Source organism: Thamnophis elegans, chromosome 5, assembly GCF_009769535.1.
Source record: "Thamnophis elegans isolate rThaEle1 chromosome 5, rThaEle1.pri, whole genome shotgun sequence".
NCBI lineage: Eukaryota > Metazoa > Chordata > Lepidosauria > Squamata > Colubridae > Thamnophis > Thamnophis elegans.
This window is the reverse complement of record NC_045545.1, coordinates 65,403,765-65,415,011: the sequence shown is the minus strand read 5'-3', so window position 1 is coordinate 65,415,011 and position 11,247 is coordinate 65,403,765. Positions and strand designations below refer to the sequence as shown.

General features: G+C 37.2%; 1 protein-coding gene across 1 annotated transcript in view; it reads right to left on the bottom strand.

Moving 5' to 3' along the window:
* Positions 1-547: 547 nt before the first annotated feature.
* Positions 548-11,247, bottom strand: part of LOC116509076 (rho GTPase-activating protein 39-like) — an 83,422-nt gene continuing 72,722 nt past the window's right edge. The window contains exons 6-10 of the mRNA XM_032217993.1: positions 10,126-10,199; positions 6,195-6,394; positions 5,241-5,332; positions 4,531-4,700; positions 548-4,228 (exon numbers count right to left, since the gene is read on the bottom strand). Of these exons, the coding sequence (XP_032073884.1) occupies positions 4,034-4,228; positions 4,531-4,700; positions 5,241-5,332; positions 6,195-6,394; positions 10,126-10,199 (731 nt within the window). The 3' untranslated portion in view covers positions 548-4,033. The remainder of the gene's footprint in view (positions 4,229-4,530; positions 4,701-5,240; positions 5,333-6,194; positions 6,395-10,125; positions 10,200-11,247) is intronic.

Genomic DNA, 11,247 nt, shown 5'->3' with positions numbered 1-11,247 from the left:
GATAAGTCAGTTGACAAGTGTCTGAATTTTGATCATGTGACCATAGGGATGCTGCAATGGTTGTCAGTGTGAAAAAAGAGTTACTGGATCAGCTTCAGTTATATATTCATATATTTAAGTAAAAACTTAAATATATAAATATATAAAAACATGAAGCTGAAAGCAAAAAAACCATTTCTATATATTTATATTGCAAAAGGGTTACTTTGCATATGGCAGCAAATGAGCTCCTGTTATGAGTAGAAACAAACAAATACAAATACAGCACTAAAAAGAACCTGGAAGTATTCTTAATATTCATGGTGAAATTTCAGGTGACTGATCCAATATACTTGGATCCAACCTTGCAGGTAGTGAACATAAAACAACTTTATATGTTTTTTGCCCTTCAGAAGTGTAGGATTATAATGGTACAGATTTCCAAGCTATTATGGCCAAGGCAGATTGGGAATACTAGGAGTTATAGTTCAACATATCTAAAGGGTTCCAATTTGGGGATAATGGATCTAAATCTACAAATAAATGAACCTGTTTTCAAAGTACCAGGTGTATTGACCAAAATGTTTATTATTTAACAACAGACAGTATATTTTGCAGATTCACATTTACAAGTATATTAGGAAAAATCCAGTGTAATTTTTTAACCTAGTTTGCTGCCAGAAAGGGTAGGGCAAAACATTATTATAGAACAGTCAGCTTATGATTAGATTATAGTGACATGCTGGGGGGATATAATTGTAACAATTACCCATCATATTTTAGTTGTCAACAGTGTTTAAACCTGGAAACGTGTGCATCAGAGAACATTTTAAAACAAATTAATAAATACAAAATTTAAAAAAGTGGGGTAGGTATATGACACCTTGCATATTGGTTAATATTCTCCATTGAACAAAGATGCAGAATAGAAAACTTACAGCACAAACAAAACCAGTCTAAGGAAATCCGGAATCTCCTACGTAGTCATAGAAATAGGCTCAAGAAATTCTCATTTTGGCAAGTCTGAGAAATATCAAAAGCATAATGGACTACATCTGTTAAGTGTGAATGTATTTCTCTTCAAACAGCAATTCCTTCTATTCATGTCCTACAGAACAGATCTGGAGGACACCTAGAAGCTGCAAAAGTAATTCTGAATTTGATCTGTCAGTAGTGTACAGTGGTGAAAGGATTATGTTAGATATAACCCAATATTTTAACAATCACATGCATGTTTACTCAGAAGTCAATCCCACAGAGTTTAATGGGGCTTTCTCCAAGTACAAATTAATAGGATTCTAATCCTTATTACTTAGGATTAAGATGCAATTTCTGATTTTATCAAGAGAAGTGGGCAAATTCTGGTAAAGAAGCCTATTTGAATAGCACTTAACTCCTCAGAAATCTCAGGCTAATCAACTACATCAAATGAAACTTTCAGAAAGACAAGAAAATGTATCATAATTGATGCCTGGATTTTGGGTTTAGTTAGGTTTAAAGTATCATTTACATACAGATCCATGGGCATCACTTGTATCTGCCTAATAACATAATTGAAAAAGGTATGTGATATATTGCCTTAGTCCAGTCTCTCCCTGCCCCCCACCCCAAAATGAAATGTGACAGTCCATCTCCCAGAATATAGCCTTTACCCCAGGATAATTCATATGCTGCTGCATAGATGTATATAACTCATAACAGACTCTCAGAAGATGGCCTTATTTGGAACCTAGAAATTAATATTTCCAGATTTGTTACCTTAAAAGCAGCTAAATCTCAAAAAATACTATAAGGTAAAGAGTCAACAAAAACTTTGCCATTACAACATAGATCATCTTAAAGGATTTAATTTTACAGCAGAATTGACTGAAAAAGGAAACAATAAATGTTAATTCCATTAATAACATCTGAGAACCTTCTAACAAGTATCGTAATTTCTGGCAATAGAAGGAAAATATATATTTCTTTACCCAGTTAGATCATTCTAACCAGTGACTTGGAAATACTAATACGTCTAGTATAAATCACATTCTTACTGGAAAAGGAAGAGCTCTTAGCACCAACTTGTAAGAATTAACAAACTTGATTTTTGTTTTTCCATAAGATTATTTCCTTAACCATTCACACTTTCTTTCCAAGAAATTCAAGCCTGTTATTCTGTCTAGAAGTTTGATGAAAAAATTACACTCACTTCCAAAATGGAACACTGAAGGCTTTAGATTCAGGGATGTGCTTGCAGTATAAGCACAAAAGAAAGAAGCAGAATTGAAGCACCAGTCCTCCTAATCAGTGTGTGTTCTGGGGACTGAAAGAACAAAGAGAGCAGCAATCTTTCTGAAGAAGGCAGAGACGTTTAGGCAAGAATAGAATGAAATCCAAAGTAAGACAGCATTATACCATTTAATAGTTACAATGCATGATGTGTGAAATTTGTATTTGGAGCTCTCAATATTTTTTTATTTAATATGCAGTTGTGGGAGGTAGTATGGATTTGATTTTAACTGGAGAACTGGGAAACATATATTTTCCTCTATGTACTATAGTCACAACTCAAATTATATTTCTGAAATTGCTACCGGTCAGGGAGAAAACAAGACAGATATAATTTGGCCTTCTCTATTTCATTCTGCATTTAACAGCACACTGAAAATATTTAGAAAGTGATAAAGAGAAGTACAGTCACTTTTCTCCAATTCTGCATCTTCTATTTGCTTAAATCTCTCCATCTTGCAGCTTCTTTAACCCAATATTTAAAAAGATATTTTTATCTGCTTAGAATAAGCTGAATGGGAAATAGAACACAAAATCTTGACATTGGCAGGAGCCTTAAAGTAGTTATTCATGTTTGCTCTAAAAGGTTTTATAGCACCTTAGTACCTCATTTTAGTTTATGCTGAAATAAGGAGGAAGAGGCCATAATATTGCAATTTGTCCTACTGGATAAATCCAGTAGGTTGAAGTCCCAACCATAAGTTACTTAGCTTGCAGTGATTTTGAATTAAAGAAATTCAAGGATTTCTTGAGTCTGAATCATCTAATCCAAACAATATAGGAGCAAGCCTAAGCTAAAAGTGGCTTAAGACTTAAATAGTCTCATCCCAAATCACTGTAGGCAAAATAAGGGAAATATACAGTTTCACTTTTTTGCTGTTTTGCTCTGTAACAAAATTCAATTCAAGAGTTTTATTTTTGGACAATATTGACGCTTGGAACTTTAATCCTAAGGTACCCTCAGGCATAGCAAGTCATCCTTTCTCATAAACTACAGCTCATCTACTGCTTCAAAACCTCTTTTTGGTAAGAGAATTGTCCTCGAAAGGCAGAAAACAAACCAGAGAAACTGTTGAGAAGAAAGCAGTCAGCAATCTGAATGGCAGAACCAGGCAGAATATGTACTTTAGCAGCCTGAAGTAACAATGTTACTGAAGTGAGGCATGTGTAGTGAAGTATTGAATTGCCAGATGACAAATCCCAGTATCTCCAAACAATTTTTTTCCAATAGACAATTCCACTTTGAATTCCCCTAAGATTTCTCAGTGAAGTGCAAAGCAATAAAACATTTGGGCTTTGAATACACAGAACTGCTGGAAACAACTATTGCAGGCCCAGAACATGATGTAACATTTTGCTCTCGGGTGCCTCAAAACTCTTTCTACTATGTCTATGGAGATTCTCAGTCATCCAGGTCATGGTTGTCCCATGTTTTTTTCATTGAAGATGTTTCGTTTCTCACCCAAGAAGTTTCTTGTTCTTCAATTCTGAAACTTCTTCAACTCTGAAGCTGAGAAACGAAACGTCTTCAAAGGAAAAAAAAACAAAGTCCAGTTGCAGCTTGAAAAAGCACCTTTGGGTCTTTCTAGTATGGTAACTGACTTGAATCATATGGGGGTTATTGAAGATTCATCAACCTTACTATCAGCATTAAGTAAATGAAAGCATCACAAAGAACTGTGGGACCTTGGAAACTCTAGAGGAAACAATGTGAGGCTCCAAAAAGGAAATGCTGAAGCCAACTAACTGCTCTTTTTGCACTATCTTGCCAGAAAACAATCCTTCACATAATTCCTTTGATAAAACTGGTGTCCAAATGCACAATCAGCATGCGCAAGAAAGACATCTCTTTGCGGGTATTTTCAAAGATGATTCTGGGGTCATCAGACTGGCATCGCAGGCAGTTTGGAGCCATCACCATAGCCAAGTTGTTTACATCCATCTTGGTTTTGCCTACATTGATTGGCTGGGCAAAAATCTGTAAAACAAATAAAACACAACTCAAATAAAGAGGGAAAAATAAAAGGTTTGGTCAGAGGCGAGGTAATTTAGCTTCTCTAGCCACTCAAAGGAAAATGTTCAGAGAGACAGTGGAATCACTTTAGACAGACTTGCACTGAAGGCTGCCTCTGTGTATGATGATATAAGAAATTTAAATTGGTGTTTCATAATATCTGCAAATACAATGTGAAATGACACCTCCCACAACGAGAACAACCACAGAGATTCTTTATGCTTTTTTTAGAATGATTCCTGCTCAGGCATTCTCTATCTATGTACCTGTAAAAAGTGGATGAGGTAACACAAGACCATTTTATTGAGCTCTGGCAGAAGTTCAACTACAGCCACTGCAGCATCAGGATTCTCATAGTTGCTGACACATTCCTTGTAGAATTGTTGTGGGATGACAGGCTCTTCCAACTCCCGGTACCACAGCTTTAGCAAAGAAGCTTTAAGGACAAGAAGAAACCCAGAGACATTTACAACAATTATAGCATGCTGTCTGTTTTATCAACTTTACCTATCTGTTTTGTGTACTATGCTTATACTATCTTGGAATTGTTAATGTGCTTATTATATCTTTGTGATTTAATATAAACTGCTTTGATGTGCTAATACTAAATTAAGTACATAGAATGTATAAATAATATGTGGTGCTTACTGTTCCAAAGTGGATCTGAGTAATCACAATACACTTTCCTCCTCTTCCTAGATAAATAAAGTAACTAATTCTATCCTTTTTAAAATGAAAAACAACACCATATATTGAGCTCCACTGATTCAGGCTTTTGACAATCACAGGACACAAATCATGAACAGAAAGGGTTAGGGCAGGAACTGTTCTCTTCAAAACCAATTACTAAAAGTTTTGTAGAAACTGAAAGACTGGAGATATATATAAGAGATGTATTTACAACTCAAAACTACTAACAAGTTGAGGTGTCCAACTACATTTTCAATAGTTTTGCTGCTCTCTTATTTCTCCATACCTGGTATATTGGGATCACTAAGGTTGGTAGGAATCTTCCACTGGTCCACCTGTAGTTTTAAAGCATTGACTTCATCAATATCGCCAGGAATTCTGAAAGCATACACAGACAACAATAAAGCTGAATTTCAGAGACAGAAAATCATAACACACTCAGAAGAAAGTGCAATTAGTATCACAAATAATAAAAATTATCTGGAGCATTCCTAAGAGATAGATACATAGAAAGTAGACAACCAATGACCTATTGTGTCATTGTTTCAGAGATATTTCCTTACCTAAACAGAGAAACAGAATGAGTAAGAGCAGCCTAAAATATATCATGAGTGATTTCCAACGTCCTGCCAGCTTCCCCATTGATTTCCTTGCACAAAACTGACAGCATTGGAAATCTTATACAATACAATACAATAGCAGAATTGGGAGGGACCTTGGAGGTCTTCTAGCCCAACCCCCTGCCTAGGCAGGAAACCCTATACCGTTTCAGACAAATGGCTATCCAACATCTTCTTAAAGACTCCCAGTGTTGGGGCATTCTCAACTTCTGGAGGCAAGCTGTTCCACTGATTAATTGTTCTAACTGTCAGGAAATTTCTCCTCAGTTCTAAGTTGCTTCTCTCCTTGATTAGTTTCCACCCATTGCTTCTTGTTCTACCCTCAGGTCCCTTGGAGAATAGTTTGACTCTTCTTTGTGGCAACCCCTGAGATATTGGATATCTTCCTTTGATCCTTCTTTCCTTCTTCCGTCCCTCCCAAACACAGGCACTTGTTCGGAAGAAGAAGGTTGTATAAGATGCTTGCATTTCCTATAACCATATTTTGTTCTAAAACTATATATGAAATCTTAATACTCTGAAGAAGAAGAAATATGATATATGATCAAATATATATGAATGATCTAGTGTTGATGCCTATCACTACTGCATCATTTAAACAGTTGTAGTTAGATATTCACCTGAATATTCCCTCAGTCTGTTCTCCCCCGAGTCGCAGTACTTGCTGAGACAACTGTGTTTGTACCCAAGGCAGCTTGTTATCTGGATACATGCCCTGCTGCCGTGACATGATTTCTTCCAGTGAACTGCCAAACAATGAAGGTGTCACAATAGCATTCTTTGCATGTATTATCTCCTCAACTGTAGGCTTCCGAAGACCCTGTAAGAACAAGAAAATTTTAAAAAGAAACAAACCCCCCTAAATAAACGTGCAATGGTTTGGAAGAATATTGTACTTCACCTTCCATTTAGGTGGAAGGCTCACAGACAAAAGTATTTTCCTAACCTTTAAAATATACTATCAGAAGAAGAAAGATGGGGATTTCAAAAGGAAGGGTATTTACCGTAGTTTTCGGAGTATAAGATGCACTTCCCCTTGCTAAAAGAGGGTGGAAATGTTGGTGTGTCTTATACAGTGAATACAGCCATTTTTGGCCTCCAGGAACCCCGCCCCGCGTGCCCCTTTTTCGCCCAAAACAGGCTTGTTTTTTGCAGAAAGAGGGTGCACAGACGGTTTGGGAAGCCTGCAGAGTGCTCCTAAGGGCTGGGGAGGGCAAAAAGACAATGCACAGGGGGTTTGGGAGGCAGAAAATGAGTCATTTTTTTTCACAAAAATAGCATTTTTGCCCTCCCCAGCCACCAGGAGCACTCTGCAGGCTCTCAAAACCTCTGCGCGCCCCATGTTTGTCTAAAACGGGCCCATTTTTGGCTTCCCAAGCCCCCCAGAAGTGCCATTTTTTCCTCTCCCTAGCCCCTAGAACTACTCTGCAGGCCTTCCAAATTCTCTGTGTTCCCAGTTTTTGCGAAAAACGAGCAAAAAACAGAGCCATTTTTGGCCTTCCAAACCCTCCATGTGTCGCAGTTTTGCCTTCCCCAGCCCTCAGGAGCACTCTGCAGGCCTCCTAAGCTCTGTGTGGGCTGGGGAGGGCAATTTTTTGTTTGTTTGCTTCTTTTGAAATCTTGGTGCATCTTATTGTCTGAAAAATATGGTATATTAAAAAAAACAGATACAAAATTGGTTACTGGATATACCCAAGATTTTTCTTTTTAGGAATATATCAATTGACAGGATACTTTTGAAGGAGTATACTTATTAACTGATCACTTTTATATCCATCACAGCATTTCTCTTTGGAACATGCTATGTTATGAAGAATAAAAAGAAAAAAGCTTGTTAAAGAATTAAAGGGGTGAAATAATAATAATATAGTTAAAAAGAAATTTATGTAAAAAAAAATCACTACACTTTTTCTGTATCTTTTGATCCTTGTAAAGGCTTCCACTAAACCAGGGGTGGGTTCCTGTACCAGTTGGTACTAGTTTGCTTCACTTGCGCACGCTGCACATTGCTCATACATATGCAGTTGACTGTAAATTGTTTTGTGCATGCGCAGAAACATGCCAGCAATGGCAGAAGAGACCGGGGAACCAGTTCAGGGGTGTGGCCAGCCTGGGTCACTGCCGGTTCTGCGGCCCAGGCCAAATCAGTACTACTGGTTCGGCTGAACCAAACCAGGAGCAACCCACCTCTGCACCGCACCTATACTACACTTCATACTTCATTTTGTCTGTCAATTCAAGTTTTGTTTACAAAATACCTTATTAACTTTACCCATTCACAAATGTCTTGGTCTTCCCCTTCTTGACCCATTCACTTCTGCTTCATGCAAATCTTTAATCTGAATCCATTTTCCTTAAATGAGCAAATGGACTCATTGTATTTTTGCATACCACTATTCTGGAAGTTGTACTAACTTCTAATGCAATTCAAGGTGCTGATTGTTACTTTTAAATTTCTATGTGGCTCAGGGGCTAATTATTGAGTTGGGTCTGCTTGTCTAGTAATATCTAGAGAGAGGGTTTGCTCAGGTCTCATTATCAAAGGAATACCATATCTTTGGATATTCCAGGCTTAGTTCTTTTAGTTATGCACCTCTCAGCAACAGAACAGCTTAACCCTGGATAGTTCAATCATTTGCATTTTATTGCCTTTTTGGACAATGTAGAGACAAATGCCACCCACAAATTGTAGGGAATTGGACTGATTGGGTATTACTGTACTGATTCTTTCTTGTGGGGGGGTGGGGTGGAGGTTAATTTTATTCCATATATATTGTAAACTGGTCAGTCTCTGGAAATAAAGTGACAAATAAGTTGTCATAACAAATAAGATCGGTACATTTTCATAGACATCTTCTATTTCCCTTAGTTTCATACATATACATTGGTCTTTTTTGTTATCATTAATTCTTACTCTTTATTATCTATTATTCCTATATTCCAAGTCAGTCTTTCACTCACCATAATCACCATCAGATGGGACCATAGAAACTGATCTTTACTGTCTAACAGTAGCTAATGTTTTAGAATTTTGTGATGGTTATATGTATGTATGTATGTGTGTGTGTGTGTGTGTGTGTGTACACACACACACACACACACATATGTTCTGACCCCCCCCCCTTGACGGCTCGTTAACAAACGCAGGCAGACAGACTTAAAAGGACTTTCCTTTATCAGTTTTCAGTTGAAACTCGCTTCCAGCCCAGAAAATAACATAAACATAAATCTCTGATAAGAATTCAAAACAAAAGCTCTTACAAACGCTGCAGTTCTTCCACCGTCTCCACGGATCAGTTTTACATGAAACACCAAAGCACTTGTCCAAGTGTAACAGGCATAAATCACGATTTTACCAAACACGGAAAACACGAAGGAACGTTGACTCCAGCAACTGGGGCGTGGCAGCATCCCTCCTTTTATCTCCCAACTTGCTTCTAACCACTCCCAGCTGCCTAATGAATCTTGATCCCGAAAAGACTCTCAGCAGAACTGCTGAGTCACAACACACACACACACACACACACACACGTATATGTATAAAAGTGATCAAAGTTCATGTGTTATGAACTTTGTGGGATGAGCCAAGGTGGCGCAGTGGTTAAATGCAGCACTGCAGGCTACTGCTAGATCAGCAGGTCAGCGGTTCAAATCTCACCGGCTCAGGGTTGACTCAGCCTTCCATCCTTCCGAGGTGGGTAAAATGAGGACCCAGATTGTTGGGGGCAATATGCTGACTCTCTGTAAACCGCTTAGAGAGGCCTGAAAGGCCTATGAAGCGGTATATAAGTCTACTGCTATTGCTATATATTGTTATATCAAGACTGAGAATGTACATTCCTTTTCTCCTCTCAAAAGCTGAAAGGTGATTAGATGTTTTGTTAATTCTGTTTTGTTCAACTAGTGCTTTTTTGCTCTTTTGAACTTGACAAATGAACTTTAATTCAAAGAGCTCTTTTCCGATATATTGTTTACTGTATTTCCAAACATACAATATCATGTTGAGTTCTATTACTCTATCATAACACTGATACATTCTGAAAATAAGAGTTATCATAGATTTTGTCAGTGGCAATTTGCATATATTTATGCAAACTCTCAGCATGATGGCAGCGTCTACAGAATTAGCTGCAACATACTGATTTTGATTCAAAACACTGCTCTCCCTGGCTCATTACTTTCAATACTAATTGCTAGTAGTTATAGGGGAATACAAAATCTTATATAAAGTTAATTCTGACTGCTAAAATATCTTAGCATGATTATACAATATACTTCCCCCCCAAAAAACCCCAAACACCAAAGCTCATTTTATTTAATAGTCCTTTTCAGTCTTACTTTTCTTTCATTCTATATTTCTCTTCCATAAAGAAGACCCAGCAAATGTTTCAGATTTTGTTTTCAGTTCCTTAATAGTACAATAAGAATGCACATCTGCACTTTTTGTGTCTATTTATTCTCATTGCTGATGAAAGCAATCCCAATAGTTGTAGTGATAAAAAAGTAAACAGTATTAATTTAAATTAAATTATGATATTTTTAATTACTCACTTTTTTGCCTCCAGTGATTGCTACTTTCTGCAGCTTTCGGTAACAATACCTGGCATAAGTGCTGATTGGTAGACCTAGCAGATAAAAATGAACAAATTAGAATGGTCCTGGAAAACTCCTTTAAAAACAAAATAATCCCAGAGCATGAATATCTGTACATCTTCTCTAATCCTAAACCTATCCCTATCTTTAAATATTAAGAATTCTACATACATTCATAGAAACATTGTTGTTGAAATTAATCTGGACAGCTTTCTCCAAGACAGTAGTTGTACGGTTGTTGTTTTTTCTTCAATTATTTTCCCCCTGTATTCAATTCATTTATGGTAGTTAGGGCTAGGAGAAAATCTTACATTCTTTAATGAAGAGTGCTATAAAAATACCATATACTTGCAGTGGTAATAATTGGACCATTTACTCTCCCAATTCTAAACTATTTCCAAAGTTTGTTTTATCCACACATCTGTATTATTAACTCATTCGAAAATCATAACATAGAAAGACAATTTTTTCCCCATTGTTTATTCAAATTCTATAGCTTTTCTAAAAAACTGACTATATCTTCCTGGGTTTTGCAGTAGAAAACTTTACCCATTAAAACAAAACAAAACAAAACCTATCTTTTCACTATGTTTTTGGGAGATAGTTCCAATTATTAGCACTACTCTCAGGTTAGTTTCTTGAAATTATTACGTAAAGTTATCTAAGGAAATGTTGATGATTCTAGCATGTTCCCAAAGTGCCATTTATGTATGTATATATTTATTTAAAAGGCTTCTCTCCACCTTATGTACCATAACTGGGCAGCCCACAATAAATAAACAATAAATCCACCATCAAAAAATCCCAGTACCCAACAAACACTACTCCTTACATCAACATTTAGATTTGAACTCCAGCCTCATCCTAAAACAATGCTTGGATTGTTTCATAAGGTGCTATAGCAATGATGGGTTCCGGATCCCGTTGTAACTGGTACGGTGCAACAGGGCTGGGCGTCCACCACATGAATGTGCAAAGCACATGCGCAGCATGCGCATGTGTACTTACTGCCCGCGATGCTCCAGCTGCTCGGCGGAGCATCACGCAGGCGCCGTACGCTCCATGCATGTAAGCCCTGAT